This window comes from Myotis yumanensis, unplaced genomic scaffold (assembly GCF_028538775.1).
Source record: "Myotis yumanensis isolate MYYU_CA2020_CCGP unplaced genomic scaffold, mMyoYum1.0.hap1 SCAF_1, whole genome shotgun sequence".
Lineage (NCBI taxonomy): Eukaryota > Metazoa > Chordata > Mammalia > Chiroptera > Vespertilionidae > Myotis > Myotis yumanensis.
Genome location: NW_027223752.1, coordinates 150,429,346 through 150,447,978, shown reverse-complemented (window position 1 = coordinate 150,447,978; position 18,633 = coordinate 150,429,346). Strand labels below are relative to the sequence as shown.

At 42.8% G+C, this 18,633-nt stretch overlaps 1 protein-coding gene across 3 annotated transcripts in view; it reads left to right on the top strand.

The window, feature by feature from the left end:
- The window catches only part of PDSS1 (decaprenyl diphosphate synthase subunit 1), a 49,201-nt gene that overhangs the window by 27,010 nt on the left and 3,558 nt on the right, over positions 1-18,633 (top strand). For 2 of the 3 annotated variants that reach the window (XM_070433152.1, XM_070433161.1), the window contains exons 6-10: positions 366-477; positions 579-688; positions 9,464-9,544; positions 9,645-9,758; positions 17,908-17,988. In XM_070433152.1, coding sequence (XP_070289253.1) covers positions 366-477; positions 579-688; positions 9,464-9,544; positions 9,645-9,758; positions 17,908-17,988 — 498 coding nt within the window. Of the gene's footprint in view, positions 1-365; positions 478-578; positions 689-9,463; positions 9,545-9,644; positions 9,759-11,490; positions 12,890-17,907; positions 17,989-18,633 lie in introns of those variants that run through there. The other variant, XM_070433170.1, reaches the window with a different exon arrangement.

The following is an 18,633-nucleotide window of genomic DNA, read 5'->3' as shown; positions in this document are numbered from 1 at the left end:
AGCAGTAAGTGCAAAGGCACAACAAGGTCGTTTGAGCGAGTGGTCCAGCATAACTAAACTGAAAGCAGCTGCTCTTGGAGGGGCCAGGGGATGAAGCTGGAGGGTAAGATCCTTGCCATGTCCTGGCATCATGTCTTCAGCTCAGAAGTGGAGAGCTAGACTGGGTAAGCTCTGAGAGCCAATCCAGTCCAAACAATGTCCCAAACCTGGAACTGTTTTCACAAAATCCGTTGAGCAAGAGGAAGGGGAAAACTTAATCTAAGATGACCCCTTCCTCTCATTCTGTTTTTATCTTGTGAGAAGTCAGCTGCATTGTTGGCACCCTTGCTCTGACACTTTTCTCTGAAAGGTTTTTTCTTTTCTAGGCTGTTCTTGCTGGAGATTTAATTCTTTCTGCAGCATCTATAGCTCTGGCACGAATTGGAAATACAACTGTTATATCTATTTTAACCCAAGTTATTGAAGATCTGGTGCGTGGTAGGTTAATTCTAACTTTTATTTTTTTATTTTTTATTCTTTCTTAGTATGTAGCTGGGCAATAAAACCATGTCTCAAATAACCCCTTTCCTTCTTTTTAGGTGAATTTCTTCAGCTAGGGTCAAAAGAGAATGAGAATGAAAGATTTGCACACTACCTTGAAAAGACCTTCAAGAAGACTGCAAGTCTGATAGCCAACAGTTGTAAAGCAGTATGTACGTTCTGTCTTTTTTCAAGTTAAAAAAAAAAAAAAAAAGCCTCATAGCTCTTTCTTGGGAGCTAATTCTCCTAGAAAAAAATTCACTGGAGAACCTTAAAATAGTACCATAAACCCCAAGAGGTCATTGAGAAAAGAATTAACCCCAAACAGTGGAGAACTTCTGCTGCGGTTTTCATATTTGTCTTCTTTTGCTAGGCAGACATTCACTTTTTAAAAAAAAAAAAAAAATTATTTTTATATATTTTTTTTAATTGAATCTTTATTGTTCAGATTATTACAGTTGTTCCTCTTTTTTCCCTCCATAGCTCCCCTCCACCCGGTTCCCACCCCACCCTCTGCCCTTACCCGCCCCCCACTGTCCTCATCCATAGGTGTATGATTTTTTTCCCGTCTCTTCCCGCACCCCCAGTGTCAGTCCACTCCCTTTCTATGCCCCTGATTATATTCACCATTTTATTCTGTTCATCAGATTGTTTATTCACTTGATTTTTATTTTCACTTGTTGATAGATTTGTATTTGTTATTCATAATTTTTATCTTTACCTTTTTCTCCTTCTTCCTTTTCTTAAAGAATACCTTTCAGCATTTCATACAATACTGATTTGGTGGTGATGAACTCCTTTAGCTTTTTCTTGTCTGTGAAGCTCTTTATCTGACCTTCAATTCTGAATGATAACTTTGCTGGGTAAAGTAATCTTGGTTGTAGGTTCTTGGTATTCATCACCTTGAATATTTCTTGCCACTCCCTTCTGGGCTGCATAGTTTCTGTTGAGAAATCAGCTGACAGTCGTATGGGTACTCCGTTGTAGGTAACGAACTGTTTTTCTCTTGCTGCTTTTAAGATTCTCTCTTTGTCTTTTGCTCTTGGCATTTTAATTATGATGTGTCTTGGTGTGGTCCTCTTTGGATTCCTTTTGTTTGGGGTTCTCTGCGCTTCCTGGACTTGTAAGTGTATTTCTTTCACCAGGTAGGGGAAGTTTTCAGTCATTATTTCTTCAAATAGGCTTTCAGTATCTTGCTCTCTCTCTTCTTCTGGCACCCTGATAATTCGGATGTTGGTACGTTTGAAGTTGTCCCAGAGGCTCCTTACACTATCTTCATATTTTTGGATTCTTTTTTCTTTTTGTTTTTCCAGTTGGGTGTTTTTTGCTTCTTCGCATTTCAAATCTTTGACTTGATTCTTGTGATTCTCTAGTCTGCTGTTGGATCTCTGTATAATATTTTTTTTTTTTGTTACTTTATTTTATTTTTTCTTTTATTTAAATAATTTTTATTTCTTAAAGTATTACAGAGTATTACATATGTCTCCTTTTTTCCCCCACTTGACATTCCCCCGGCCTCCCCTACCCCCCAGTGTCTTGTGTCCATTGGTTATTCTTATATGCATGCACATAAGTCCTCCTGTTGATCTCTTAACGCCCCCCGCGAAACCCTCCCAAGGCTTCCCACTGTAGTTTGACAGTCTGTTCAATGCTGCTCTCCCTCTGCATCTATTATTTGTTCATCAGTTTATATTGGTCTTTATTATCCGTTTTAACCTCACCGGGGCTGTCCCGACCTCACCGGGGCTGTTTCAACCTCACCAGGGCCATCTTAACCTCACCGGGGCCGTCCCGACCTCACCGGGGCCGTTTCGGCCTCACCGGAGCAATCTCGACCTGACCAGGGCCGTTTCGACCTGACCAGGGCCGTTTCAACCTCACCGGGGCCGTCCCGACCTCACCGGGGCTGTTTTGGCCTCATCGGGGCCGTCCCGACCTCGCCAGGGCCATCCCAACCTCACCGGGGCCGTCCCGACCTCACCGGGGCCGTCCCAATCTCACCGGGGCTGCCTCGACCTCACTGGGGCCATTCCGACCTCACCGGGGTTGTTTCGGCCTCACTGGGCCGTCCCAACCTCACTGGGGCCATCTCGACCTTGCTGGGGCAGTCACGGCCTCACCGGGGCCATCCCGACCTCGCCGGGGCTGTCCCGACCTCACTGGGGCCGTTTCTTTTTTTTTTTTTTTCATATATTTTATTGATTTTTTACAGAGAGGAAGGGAGAGGGACAGAGTCAGAAACATCGATGAGAGAGAAACATCGATCAGCTGCCTCCTGCACACCCGCCACTGAGGATGTGCCCGCAACCACGGTACATGCCCTTGACCTGAATCGAACCTGGGACCTTTCAGTTTGCAGGCAGACGCTCCATCCACTGAGCCAAACCGTTAAGGCTCTGTATAATATTCTTTATTTCAGTCAGTGTATGCTTAATTTCTAGTTGGTCCTTTTTCATATCCTCGAGGGTCTCACTAGATTTCTTGAGGAATATCACTAAATTTATCGGCGGTTTCTAGAAAATTCTTGAAAAACCTTATAACCATGGTTTTGAACTCTATATCCAGTAGTTTGCTTTCCTCCATTTCTGTCATTTGTGACCTGTTTCTTTGCCTCCGCATTTTGGCTGCTTCCCTGTGTTTATAAGAGTGGCTTTGTGTGCTAGGTGTCCTATAGGGCCAAGTGGCTCAGCCTCCCCAATTACCTGAGGTGGACACTCTTGGTGCACCCCTTTGTGGGCTTTGTGCACAGTCTTGTTGTAGTTAAGCCTTGATTGTTGTAGGTATCACTGGGAGGAATTGACCTCCAGGCCAATTGGCTGTGAGAATCAGCTGTGTCTACAGTGGGAGAACTTCTGTCCTGGAGACACCTTTATGGGGCAAGACTTGCTTCAGTGGGGCTTTGGTGCTCACTGAGTCTGCCCCCTGAGTGTGTCCCTTATGGATCTGAGGAGTTGTAATCTGGATGGTCCCACTCTGACCACTGGGTACACTTGGATCTCTAAGGAGGTGCTAATTTAGCCTCTGCCCGAGGCTACCCAGCAGGAGCTACAGAGAGATCTGCAGATTCCTCTTCTTTGTTTGGGGTTTGGAGGTGCCCAGATGAGGCCCAGCTGTGAAGCAATGCAAGCTGCTTTGGGGCCTTGGGCCTTCTTTTGGATGTTCTGGGTCTGTCTGACCCAGCTGCAGTTTGTTAGGTAATTTTAGATTGCAAAGGGCCAGGCCTTTCATATGCAAAAGCCTCTGTGCACAGCTTGGGTGGGGCGGGGTCTCGGGGAATCAACAGGGCGGAGCAAACTGCTATGGCTGATCCTCAGCCCTGCCCTAAGAGGCCCCGGGTCTCAGTGTCCCACAGTAATCGCTGCAAACACCTCTGAGAGAAGGCCGTCCTCGAGTTCCGCCCGATGCCAGACAGTCCAGTTTCTCTCTGTATGAGTCTGGGTCCCCAGAGACTTGCCCAGAACTGGAGTTCAGAGCAGTCGGGAGCTTGAGACTCCCTCCCGATTGAAAAAGACAACCACGTCCTCAGTTGCCAGCCCTTTCCACGTGTGCCTCCGTACCTCTGCACTTTACTTCTGTACCTCCTCTGAGTCTCAGTGTGCTTTTCTATTTCCTTCTAGTTGTAGAATTTCCACTCAGCCGGGCTTACTGTGGTTCTGGATGATGTCCATTTTGTCTTTTAGTTGTATTTTTGAAGTGGTTGTGCGAGGCAGCAATTTCCAGTGTTGACCTATGCCGCCATCTTGGTTTCTCTCCAGGCATTCACTTTTTATCTCGCCGCCCCCCCCCCAAGTGTTTAATCCAAATAAGCTTTAGTCACTAAATCTAATTTCCAAACTATGTTATCTTTTGGACAGCTTATGAGTAATTCTTTTCATGATTGCTGTCCCATAGTGTACCTTTAAAAAGTTATGAAGTGCTGTGTTACCCAGGAAAAAAAGTCTAACTATAGTACTAGATTGTTTTAGTGTTTTGTGTTTTTTTATGAGTAGTAGATTCTCCCATTATATTTATGTGAAATATAAACAAGCCATTTTTCTTCAGAATATAAATTGTGAGCCATAACATTTTCTTTAGTTAGCATTCTCCCTGGCCTTCCCTCCACTGTCCACTCAGTTAGCATTGTCCTTAATATATAGACTAAAAACATGTGGTGTCCATTGCTAGCCCATAAAAAGTGAGAGTTCTCTCCATAGAATTATCCCTGTTATATGTCCCAGCCTAACAGATGTAATAGAGATGAATCCTGGGCAAGTAATAGTCCCTTGTAATTAAAGCAACAAGAAAGAAAACCAGTAAGCGGAAAATGTCAATTGCTGTCATGATAAACTCTTAACATAATTACAGTTAAAGAGTTTTTCCTCGAGCTTCTTGGGTAAAAAAGTCCCCTGCCAGCAGTGTCTCTATTTTGAAAAGTGTCAAGAAATGGATAATTGTGAGCCAGAAAAGAACAAGGACAACATTTTCTTCCTAAAAAAGACCTAATTGAAACCCAAAGGAATGTAAATTATGTAGGACATGCTGGCCATGATTTCAGCCACTTTTGCCTGTATTAAAGGGGCTATTTTTATTCCGAAGAATTGAAAGTTTTTTAAAAAAGAGAGACAGATGTGCCCTGGCCTGTTTGCTCAGTGGTTAGAGCACTGGCCCATGGACCAAAGGGTCTTGGATTCGATTCCTGGTCCAGGGCATATACCTGGTTGCAGGCTTGATCCCGGGCCCTGGTCGGGATGCGTGTGGGAGTCAATCATTGGATGTGTCTCTCTTGCATCAATGTTTCTCTCCTCTCTCTCTCCCCACCCCCCGCTTTCCTCCTCTCCACTCCCCAAAAAAAATCAATGGGAAAAATATCCTAAGGATTAAAAAAGAGAGAGATTGATGAAAAAATGACAGACACAAATGCCAACTAAAAGAATGACCTATTTAAAAGGGTGCCATAAAGCTGTTCCATTAATTGATCATACTCTCGATCACCAAAGTTTCTGTGAAGATCAAGATCCATCCTTACAAGGCTCCTGGTGTGTTCAGTGAAGCTTGCTGATGGTTTCAGCAACTTGAGCCTGAAGTTAGAAGCACTAGCAGGTAGAGGGACTGTTGGAACTAGAAACACTGAGAATCATTGTCCATACAAAGCGGACATCCCACAGGCACGTGGCAGCAGCACCACGTGGAGCCAGCCCAGGAACGAATGCCCTCAGTGATTGAATCCTATGAAGCAGCCAAGGACACGGGCCCAACTCATCCCAGAAAGGCTTAATTGTGGTCACAGACCTCTGCTTAGGAAGCCAAGACATTATAGCACATGTATTGGTTTATAAAGAGCACCTTGTTCTTCAGATTAGCAAGTGAACAGTGGATGCGAATGTTAACATGGCTCACCCTATTAAATATGAAATGTGTTATTCTGTCCACTAGGAGGCATGCTGGCATCATCCCAGAACTACCCACTTCCATGGGATGTATTCCTAAATTCCAGCCTATTAGAATAACAAAGCAAAATCAGTGTGGGCTCCTTGGATAAAAGTTTCTATATGTAAGTGCACATGGGTAGATATATTCCAAAGGTGTTGTTTTCAAAATTGCTATTTTTATATGTGGACTCCAAAAGAATGCATGCAAAGCAAATTACAGATGCCAAAAAGAGGGGATAAAGAGAATTTAAACATCAGGATTATTGAGAACTAATGGAATTCCATAATGTTATAGAACTTGAAGGAAATTTAGCAGCTTATTATTCATTCTACTAAGGACACCATTACTTCACCCTGTTTTTAACCACTCACAGTATTTTAGTGGAAATAGTAATAAAATCTAAGAGAGGGCTGTCTAGGGTTGTTTTGTGGCACTGGTTGAAATGAAAGTAGAAGTAATCTTAAATGATTGGCTATTTATTTATATACATAGTCATGCCGAGTACATCCTGTAGCTTTCCAGTGAAGGTATGACTTGTTCTCCAGAAAATCTGATGGGAATGAGACCTGAGAGGTCTGGTTGCCACCCAGTGTTATTCAGTCCGACTGACAGTGGCTGAGCTGGGATTTGAACCACGAACAGGATGTGGTATTCCTACATTCAGTTTTCTGAATTTGTGTGGATACTTGTGGCTGGAATCAATAAGCTGTCTTTCTGTTATTTAGTTTTCAATGATACAGAGTGCCACCACAGAACTTTATGTGGGTCTATTTATAGAATACTGTTTTTTGGTTATGTTATTATTATCTAATCTACAGATAGACCTTATTCAGATTTTACCAATTGTCCTAATACTGTTATAACAAATGGAAACAATTTTTTTCTGGTTCAAGATCCAATCCACGCTCTCATGTTGCATTTAATTGTTGTGCATCTGTAGTCTCTTTTGTTCTGGAACAGCTCTTATCTTACTACTAGTGAGGTTCACTTGATCACCTGATTAGGGTGGTGCCTGCCAGGTTTCTTCACTTTCAAGTTAAAACTCCCAGGCTCTGGTTTTAGCATCTATTTATAATCCTTTTCTGAGACAGTTATTACTATGCTGGTTGCCAAATGAATAATTCCATTATTCCTCTACTTCACATTTTTACATTGAGTTGGTATTTTATTCTAAGGAAGTTTGTTTTAATCGTTCATGAGAACATTTTTTCCATGGATTTTTCTTTTTTTTAGAGAGAGAGAGTGGAGAGTAGGGAAGAGGGAGAGAACTACCCACTTTCATGGGATTTATTCCTAAATTCCAGCACTATTAGAATAATAAAACAAAATCAGAGTGGGCTCTCTGAATAAAAGTTTCTATATGTAGAAATAGATGGATAGAAATATTCTGAGAGAGAGAGAGAGAGAAAAAAAAAAACATCAATGTGAGACACATTGATTGGTTGCCTCCCACATGCACCCTGACTGAGGGGCTGGGGATCGAGCCTGAACCCAGGTATGTGCTCTTGACCTGGAATCAAACCTATGGACCCATGTTCTAATTACTGAGCCAAACCAACCAGAGCTATGTTAAGGAAGATTTTTGTCTATGGACTCTTGGTTTCTTATTTTATTATTTGGATTATAATCCTTTATTCTTATTTATTTTAATGCCCAATTGCCCCAAATTTAACCAGTGGGGAAGGCCCTTTAACCTCGCTCCTGTGTCGATGAACATATCCCTAGTATTTGTAATTGTGAACTATTGGAAACCTAAATGCCTGAGTGGCTGAGGAAACCATTGTATGTCCACACAATGGGATATGATTCTTTCAGCACTACCTTTGTTTCTGGGAGCTCTGTCTGGCTTTCTTGTGGATCAATGTAGATGTTCCCTCTCCGGTAAAGTAGATGCCTCTCCCCTTCCCCCATTTTGGTTTTTACTGTATTTGTTCCCTAAAACTGGGCCTCGGCCTGCTCAGCATGCTCAGCAGAGCAGTAGGAACTACACTCAGTAGCTGGTGCCAGCTAGTTTTTTTGGAGTTTTAAGAAAGATTTAGCTAAAAGTCTTACTTCTCCCCACTGGAAAGGAAAACAAATACGGAGGAGACCGCAGGACCAGGGAAGATCCTTTGATAATGAAAGAACAATACCTATGTCTGAAGCATGAGGCTTTAGGCAATTACACACATTTCAGAAATAAGTGGAATCACTAAAAACTTATTGTAAAAAATTTCTTAGAATTTAAGGAAGTTATCAGAGACTAAAATCCTTTCATTAAGAACACAGGTATAGCCCTAACTGGTTTGGCTCAGTGGATACAGCGTCGGCCTGCGGACTCAAGGGTTCCAGGTTCGATTCCAGTCAAGGGCGTGTACCTTGGTTGCGGGCACATCCCCAGTAGGGAGTGTGCAGGAAGCAGCTGATCGATGTTTCTCTCTCATTGATGTTTCTAACTCTCTATCCCTCTCCCTTCCTCTCTGGAAAAAAAAAAAAAAAAAAGAACACAGGTATAGCTGACCCTTAAATAACACAGGTTTAGACTGTGCGAGTTCACTTACATGCAGATTTTGTCCAGTAAATACTCTCAGTGGTTCTCAACCTTCCTAAAGCCAAGACCCTTTAATACAGTTCCTCGTGTTGTGATGACCCCCAACCATAAAATTCTTTTCGTTGCTACTTCATAACTGTAATATTGCTACTGTTTTGAATCGTAATGTAGATATCTGATATGCAGGATGTATTTTCATTGTTACAAATTGAACATAATTAAAGCATAGTGATTAATCACAAAAATAATATGTAATTATATATGTGCTTTCCTATGGTCTTAGGCGACCCCTGTGAAAGGGTCGTTCGACCCCCCAAAGGGGTTGCGACCCATAGGCTGAGAACCGCTGTTCTAACTGTATTTTCCTTATGATTTTCTTCACACTTTTCTCTAACTTTATTGTAAGAATACAATACATACAATATTCATAACATGCAAAATATGTATTGACTGTTACTTCTAAGGCTTCAGTCAACAGTAGACTATTAGTAGGTAAGTTTTGGGGGAGTTAAAACCTGGCCAGTGTGTTCAGTGGTTAGAGAGTCGAGCCATGCAACAAAAAGGTCACAGGTATGATTCCTGGTTAAGGGCACGTACCTGGGTTGCAGGTTCAATGCCCAGCCCAGTTGGGTTGCGTGCAGGAGGCAATCAATCGATGTTTCTCTCTCTTTTCCCTTCTCCCTTTGCTCCCTCCCTTCCACTCTTTAAAAGTCAATAGAAAAAATATCCTCGGGTGAGTATTAATTGAACAACAGCAACAAAAACACAAAAGTTATATGTGGATTTTTTACTGCCTGGGGGTCAGCGCCCATAACTCCACATTGTTCAAGGGTCAGCTGTACTTGCACGTGTTTGGTCTCCCGATAGCAATATTTCCCTGTTGTACACCATCGAGCCTCACTGCCTCTTACTTAAGGGAACAGATGTCTGACTCCTGCCGTGCATGTTTGGCTGCCTCGCTCCTGCCTGCCAGCCACTTATCTCGGAATTCTTATTCTGTTCCAGGTCTCTGTCCTAGGATGCCCTGACCCAGTGGTGCATGAGATTGCCTATCAATATGGAAAAAATGTGGGAATAGCCTTTCAGGTTGGTCCGCTTTGTAAGACTGTCCTATTAGTACAGTGGGAAGCATGGCCGTGATGTTGGGATGGTGGTGCTTATGACATTCCTTTTGTCCTTTCACTAGCTAATAGATGATGTACTGGACTTCACCTCATGTTCTGAGCAGATGGGCAAGCCAACATCAGCTGATCTGAAGCTCGGGTTAGCCACTGGCCCTGTCTTATTTGCTTGTCAGCAGGTAGGTTTTATACAAGTCCCTTGGACACACTGCTGTGCAGCCCTACAGAACCAGTATCCTCCAGGCACAGCTAATGGGAAATTTAGATCATGAATATATAGGAAAGCATTTAGGTCAGAGACCTCTATCTGGATTTGATCCTGGCTCTGGGACTGAGATGTTGGGGTCAGTCATTGCACATCTAAGCTTTATCTGTTTCCTTTTCTATAAAACTGAGATTACAACCTTCATGCTAGAATTGTGAGGATTAACAGATAATATTCATGGAGATACTTTGTAAATTAAGTGCTATATGCATTTAAGATAGCATTATGATTATTTCCATGTATTTGGAGCACTGACAAGGCGGTTTCCACATCTTGATTATAGGGCTGGACTTTGGGTGTGCCTCAGAACCCCTTACAAAGGCACAGGAAGGGCCTCCAAGCTTAAGAAATTCTGAGAAATTCTCCAGTTCCAGAAGTTTAATGGGACTGTTTGCTGCTCTCAGAGAGCCTCGGGCACTGCCTCAAAATGTCAAGAAGTCAGTGGAATGCACTGCTAGAACCACATAGTTCCTTCTTCCTCCAGAGTGAGGGGCTGTCAATTAAGGAAGTAAATAAAGCTGCCTTCATATTCTTAATATAGATGAAGAGCTTAGGAGGCTTTAAAGATCCTGCAGTGACTTGCAGGGCAGACAGTCCCAGGGCCTGCTCTGGACGTTGTCGCCGTGCCAAATGTCGTTTGGAAGAAGTGGGACATTGGCTTATATTTGGACATCCTTTTAATAGATTTCATCTTAGTAGTATTTAATACATTATTTTGCAAAGCAGTAAGATGTTCACCACTATGCCATGAAATTAAAAATTAGCTCTTTGGTCTGAAATTTTAGTAACTTAGTCTTTTAGAGATTTTGCCTCTATACTTTCCCAAAATTTACAAAGATAAATCATGCCTTCCATAGAACTCAGTGGTTTTATTTGAATATTATAGAAACCAGAGACTTTGCTTTTGATCTGCTTCTGACCAAAAAAAGGAAAAATTATCTTTTCCCCACAATCTAGTAGAGCCAAAACAGGACACTTCTTAGAAGAGGTTGATGGCTTGGGGGGCTGGGCCAGGTTACCTTGGGTAACACACTAGTGGACAACAGGCAGTTGAGGAATGAGGGCTGTGCAATGTGGGAGCACTTTGGGGAAGCATCTGTCCTCAGTACTGGGCTCCATCCTCTCAGAATTTTGAGGCAGAGATGAGAAGTGAAAGGTGTGCTATAAAAGGGTCTTTTCTCCTATTGAGACTAACTCACCAGCCCAAAACTCAAGAATGTTAATACGCCCTAACCATTTTGGCTCAGTGGATAGAGCATCAGCCTGCGGACTCAAGGGTCCCAGGTTCAATTCCGGTCAAGGGCATGTACCTTGGTTGCGGGCACATCCCCAGTAGGGGGTGTGCAGGAGGCAGCTGGTCGATGTTTCTCTCTCATCGATGTTTCTAACTCTCTATCCCTCTCCCTTCCTCTCTGTAAAAATCAATAAAATATATTTTAAAAAAAGAATGTTAATACATTGTCAAGTTCTGACAAAAATTTACAAAATCCCCTTATATACCTTAAAGCATGAGTGAGGAACGTTTTCTTTACCATTAAGCCACAAAAACAGAGGATTCATGAGCCATGTGAAGGTATGCCTGACATTAGAAAGATCGGTCACTGGTTACCATCTACACAATTTAAAAAAATCAATCTACTCTTTAGAACCTGGGAGTAAATGTGAATAAAGAAGAATAAGATGGACTGATTGCACCAAGATTCAACCTACTTGGTTAGTATCCCTTTAGCTATGCTCTGAGGTTATCTAGAAGACTAAGGGACAGGCCTCTCCCTGAAGCACCTCACAGTCTACTAAAAAGCAGTCTTAATTGTAAATAATCGTCATGAGCTCCACAGTATGAATAGTTGAGTCCTACTTAAACCATAAGGTGATTGAGAATGGATGCCTTTTCTGATTCTGTTTTATTATGGGCATATTTCAAAAGGGACTAATATGCTTTCTTCTACATGGTAGTGATGACTAATTCTGCCTTCAGATATAGTGGGGCAAAGTCAGGAGGAAAATGAACCACTCCTACATAACTGACTTGTCAGTAATCTAAAAGAGATCAATAATGCGAGTTTAAATATATTTTATTGAATTTTTACAGCGAGGAAGGGAGAGAGATAGAGAGTTAGAAACATCGATGAGAGAGAAACATCGACCAGCTGCCTCCTGCACATCTCCTACTGGGGATGTGCCCGCAACCCAGGTACATGCCCTTGACCGGAATCGAACCTGGGACCTTTCAGTCCGCAGGCCGACACTCTATCCACTGAGCCAAACCGGTTTCGGCAATAATGCGAGTTTAAAAAAAAAAAAAAAAACCTAAAAAAAAAAAAAAACTAGGAAAAAGAACAAATCTCAGAGTGCCCCAAACCACATTTTTCTATGTGCTTCACTGGAAAATCCAGTATAACAAGGCGCACACTCACCCTCACCAGACAGCACTTTTCCCATCTGCCCATCACGCAGTGGGAGGAGTTAAAAGGCACATTGAAGTATCAGAAAACTGAACACAGACTGAGGCTCAGCAGGAAGTAACTCTGGACAAGACCACTTTCCTGTTGAGCTGCCCCCTGGTGGTCAGTGTGCTCCCACGGCCAGCCAACCTCCTGTGGTCCCTCCCCGCCGGCTGGCAGGCCCCAGCTGGCCTGGCCCTGATCATGACTGGGCGAGAAGGCTCCAATAGGCCTTGATTGCCAGCCAGGCCTAGGGACCCCACCTGTGCACAAATTTCATGCACCAGGCCTCTAGTCTACCCTAAAATATAAAAACCTAGAGTCCATACGACCAACCGAAGGCTGGACCGAACACCAGAAGTCAGTCCTGAGGTCAGTGCTGGGTTGCCGTGGCGACCCAGCACTGACTGCTTAGGGGGCTGTGGATCAGGCCCGGAGAGAGGCATGGTCTGATCCACAGCCTCCATGGCAGCTGTTGATCAGCCATTGCCTCTCTCTTTCTCCCCGGGCTTTGCTAGCAGCCGTGCCTGTTTCTCTCCGGGCCTCCATGGGGGCTGCCGAACAGCCTCGCCTCTCTGATCAGGCCCCGTTGACAGGCCCAGAGATGCTGACTGGCATAGAAACCGACCAATCAGAACCGAATCTGGGTGAACTGTGAGGAGCCAATGGCTGCCTAAGAGGTGGAGCTTTTGATGCTAACTGGCATAGAAATTGACCAATCAGAACCAAATTGGCCGGCAGGGGAGGGCAGTTGGGGGCGAGATCAGGCCTGCAGGGGAGGGCCATTGGGGGTGAGACCAGGCTGGCAGGGGAGGGCAGTTGGGGGCAATCAGGCAGGCAGGCAGAGGCAGTTACGGGCGATCAGGCAGGCAGGCAGGCAGGTGAGCGGTTAGGAGCCAGCGGTCCCAGATTTCGAGAGAGATGTCCGACTGCCGGTGTAGGCCCGATCCCTATAGTCGGACATCCCCCAAGAGTTCCCTAATTGGAGAGAGTGCAGGCTGGGTCAAGGGGAACCCCCCACTTATGCATGAATTTCATGCACTGGACCACTAGTATATATAAAAGCCTAAGTGACCGAATGACCATTTGACTGTTCACTATGATGTGCACTGACCACCAGGAGGCAGACACTCAATACGAGAGCTGCCCCCTGGTGGTCAATGCGCTCCCCCAGTGGGAGCGCCGCTCAACTGACAGGGATGAGTGGGAGCAGCTCCTCCCCAGATCCCTACAGGCCATGCTGAGGGAATCCACTGGTGCACAAATCTGTGCACTGGGCCTCTTGTGCATTCATAAATTGTTTTCAAATCAAGTGTATGCTCTACTAAAGATTACACTGTCAAAGAAAAGGATTTTTGGCCAGAACTTTGGGGTAAAACAAGTCCCAAAAAATAACAGAATGTGCAGTATCTCCATTTAATGAAAATACATTGTTTTCATAGTTTGCAAAGGATTCTTTAGACATAATCTCTAATCTAACAAATCCTCTTTTGTGGTATTGTATTCATCCTACAAATAAGAAAGTGATGCTCAAACTTGGCCAAAATTAAACATTAAGTAAAGAGCACAGCAGGCAGTTAAACGCTCCAAGTCTTCTAAGACCACTGTTCATGTTATTACACAGTATAGCATTGCTGCCACTGCTGTAAAAGCTAGGGCCTGGTGAGCTGGTCTCCAGTAGGTCTCCCCACAGAATAGGCAAGGCTCTGAAAATGCACTGACAACACTCACAGAAGAGCCTGTGTGTCAGCTTTCATGGTTTGTGATTAACCTACCCATTTAGTGAAGTTAGTTGTAAGCTGTTTGTACTCTTTGTCCATAGGCAGGTGAGCTTTGTTTGTATATTAGAAAAATCCATGTTTGAACTTTTCCATTTGTGACACTGAGTCTCACTGGACCAAGAAAATGAACCTTGGGAAGTGGCTTTTCCTTTTTAACTTAGCAGGGGGAACTTGGCATTTGTTGGATCCAGCAACTTGATAGAAACTTTCTCTCTGGAATTCATTATTTTTGACGTCTCTCTGAAGGGATTTTTTTTTTAATCTTTATTTTTGAAAGCATTACGTATGTCCCGCTTTTCCCTCCATTGACATCTTCTAGCCCACTCCCACTCCCCAGCCCAACCTTCACCACCCTATTATCTGTGTCCATGGGTTATGCATATATTCATGCAAGTTCTTTGGTTGATCTCTTCCCACCCAACCTTCCCTGCCTTCCCTCTAAGATTCCACAGTCTCTGAAGGGGTTTCTTGATAACATTTGATTCAAGGGATTTAAGAAAAGGTTGGAGATTTCTAGAGAGGTCCCAGTGATGACAGTGTCCTTCCATGAGTATGTATGTACATACTTTCTGTAAGAACAAAAACCTCAGGTTAAATCTTTTGTGTGTGTGTGTGTTTTGTTTTGTTTCGTTTTTTATCCTCACACAAGGATATTTTTCCATTGATTTTTAGAGAGAGTGGAAGATAGAGGGAAAGGGCAGAGAGAAATATCAATGTGAGAGGCACACATCAATTGGCTGCCTCCTGCACACACCCCGACTAGGGCTCAGGCTGAGGAGGAGCCTGAAACCGAGGTACATGCCCTTAACCAGAATCAAATCCATCCACAGGCCAATGCTCTGTCCACTGAGCCAAACTGGGTAGGGCCTTGTGTTAAATCTTTAAAGAAGATATAGGTCTCAGATTCTGAAATCTTCAGAAACAAAATGGAAGTGGGGTGTGTGTGTGTGTGTATATGTGTGAGTGAGACTACATTAGTGAGTTCTCAAATATCCTTTAAGAGACCTTTTCCTTTCTTCCTCTGCTTCTTATTTACTAAGTCTCCAAACCTAAATGTCAGACCGTAGCTGTACTTCCAGCTGCCATCACCATCACCAGCCCCTGCACCAGCTGCACAGGCTTCTGCTATCGTGACTAGTTGGTGCCTTAAAGAGTGACCTAAGTTTTGTTTAAGTGCACTCCAGTTAATTGATCCTTTGTAGTTTAGTTTATGGTATAGCTTAGATTTCACAGAGTTAGAATGCGGTTTTCCTACTCTTAAAAACAGAGACCGAGCCAACAAAACTTTTATTTCTCAGTAAATCTGCAGGCAGGCAACTGTTCTTCCCGTTATGTTTCTCATTTCTTCTCCAATACACATGAAGGGCACAGAGGAGTGTCTCGGGAAGAGTTTGACATTTGCATAGTAAAACTGCACACAGTACATGTTTCAAAGGAAGGACATACATTTAATGCAAATATTTTTTTCAAATTTTGCTTTATCAGTGCTTTTTATAGTAAAAGGAATTAAAAAGCCATGTAGTCAGCACATTTTACCACACTTGTTGGTATTGCAGAAAAAACTCATAACCAAAAACAATGTGATTTTAGCAGATGCCCAGGACAGTACTGCATCAGCTTTGAGAATATAAGCTTCTAGAAAGCCAATTTTGGAATGTGGTATTAATTTTTAAAATGCTTTTATACCATGGAATACTATGCAGCAAACAAGAGGGATCTCTTACCCTTTGAGACAGCATGGAGGGACCTGGAGAATATTTTGCTAAGTGAAATAAACCAGTCAGAGAAAGACAAGTATCACATTATATCACTCATATGTGGAATCTAAAGAACAAAATAAGCTGATGAACAAAATAGATCCAGGGGCATAGAAGCATGGAACAAACTGGAATCTCAGATGGAAGGCAGGGGAGGGTGAGTAAGAAGAGGTTAACCAATGAATTTATATGAATACATGCATAACCGATGAACACAAAATAATTTTTTTTTAATGCCTTTTAGCCTGGCTGGTATGGCTCAGTGGTTGAGTGTGTTGACCCATGCCCCAAGAAGTCACCAGTTCAATCCCCAGCAGGGGGCAGCCAATCGATGCATCTGTATCGATGTTCTCTCTCCCTCTCCCGTCCTCTCTGAAATCAGTAAAAATGTTTTTTAAAATGCCTTTTAACTGCTAAATTCTGTGGTTAAAATTTTAACCACTAAAATAGTCAGTCTGTTTCATGTGAAGCTTAAATTATTTTATTCTTAAAAGACCAGTAACTAAAGCAGATTACTGGTTTTCATTTAAGAACCAGTTGCTGGCTCTTTAAATATTATGAGTAAGTTAGCAGCCTATACCTGTTTGGAACCTCGTTCTGACACATACTTTGCTCTGAAAGGAACATTCTTAATGCCTCATCTGCCATCATCTGTTTGAGGTTTTCTGTGTGTCCTATTTTTGTTTCTAGGATTACTAACAACATGGTGGTGGTTTCAGTATAACAACTTATTTCACCTTTCAGGCTCACTGCCAGGGGAAAACTATGGCAATTGGTTTTTAAGCACTGACATATCCAAGTCCAAACACCATTTGACTTCTTACTTTGTGGAACCGTAGCTGTTAGAGCTACTGGATTTCGGACCATGTAGTTCAGCTCCTCCATGACATAGATGAGGAGGCTAGGACCCAAGACACTGAGGAACTCACTTAGCTGTGGCAGCACCAACACAAGAGCCTGGATCTGGAAAACGGTGCCCTGGCTTCCTAATTCTATTAATGGTGACAATTCTCCTAAATTGTTCTAAGTATCATAAAAGATAGGTTTTTCTTTTTCAAAGCCTTTTGTGCCTATTTTCTCTTTTCCTCTTATTACCATCAGCTTAACACAGGTCTTTATAATATACTACAGTAACCTGACTTACCAGGTTTCTACCTCTCTCTCCTCTACGTCAATGGTTTTTCAACCTTGGCTGCACAGAAAAACACCTGGAGAGTCTTTAAAATCCTGATGCCAGGGCCAGACCCAAGCCAATATAATCAGTCTTTGGCAGCAGATCCAGGCAAGAGTATTCTAATCCCCCAAGTGATTCCAGTGTGCAGTCAGCAGTGAGAACCGCTGCACTGATCCAGTCCACTCCACAAGCTGCTAAGGCAGAGCTCTGCATACCCGCTGCTCAGAAACCCCAGTAGCTTAAGTGTCACTCTATTGATTTTTTTTTTAAGAGAGAGCGAGCATGGAAGGAAAAAGGATAGATGGAAACATCAATGAGAGAGTAACATCAATTGGCTGCTTCCTGCCTGCCACCTACTGGGGACCAAGCCTGCAACTGGGGCATGTGCCTCCACCAGGAATCGAACTGGTGACCTCTTGGTTCATGGTTAGACACTAAACCACTGAACACCACCAGTCGGGCCAAATGTCACTCAATTTAATACTAAAAGTAGAATGCCTAATTCCCACCCTCATCCTAACCCAGTAATTCTGAAAAAGTCAGCAGACACTAGAATCTATGAGAAATGCATGCTCCACCCATCTCTACTGAATTAAAAACTTGGGGTGATTCTGGTGCAATCAAAAGTTCGAGAACCATAAAATAAGTTAGGAGATTTTGCTACTTAGCAGTGGGCCATGGATAGAACAGAACATCAGAATGAGTACTATGCACCCGCCCTGTCCCTGGGCGTGGAAAATGGGTATCTTTCTTAGTTCTGCTTCTTTAATTGCTACAATTTACTGCTCCCCTACATGAACAAATCACCTTTTTGTTTTTCCCTACTGTTTCCTATTGTTACAAACTAATATTAGAACATTTGATTCTGCCAGGAGCAATAAATAGATTTTTCTTTCTTTATGGTTAGTTCCCAGAAATGAATGCTTTGATAATGAGACGGTTCAGTCTGCCAGGAGATGTGGACAGAGCTCGACAATATGTACTACAGGTAAGATTATTCTAAAAAAAAAAAAAAAAAGTATCAGCAGATACAATGTGGGAAAGTTCTTTTAACCAAAGTAACAATAACATTACATTCTAGAAACAGGACCAAGTTTAGTCCATTCTTGATTTGACAAAAACTCTTCAGAAGGAAAAACTTGTATAGTTCATTTTTCTTCCAGAATTCTTTCCAGTGATGCTAATTTAATTGGCCTTGGGAAGGGATTGGACGTTAACAGTTTTTGAAAGCTACCCAAGTGTTTCTAATGTGTTGAGATCCATTGGTTTGGAACCAGTCTCCCCACATCCATCAGCAGCATGAAGATACTGCCAGTCACCAGACTTGCCTCCAACCTAGTCCAGGCACTCACATGGATAGAATATTATAGCAATCTGCTCAAAATTGGCTTTTTCCTACTCTATCCTATATAACTGCCATAAATGTATGGTTTAAGATATGTTAACTTAAAAAATTAAACCAACATAGGCAAACTGAACTATTTAACCTTCGGAGCTATAAGTTTATTTCAAATATATTGCCACATATCCTCAGTGCTTTTCTGTTTAAGCTAGATCTTTCTGTATATTTTAAGTTTTGATGACTATTTTAAGAATGAGCTCTTTCTAATATCTAAATCTAACGTCACTTGGA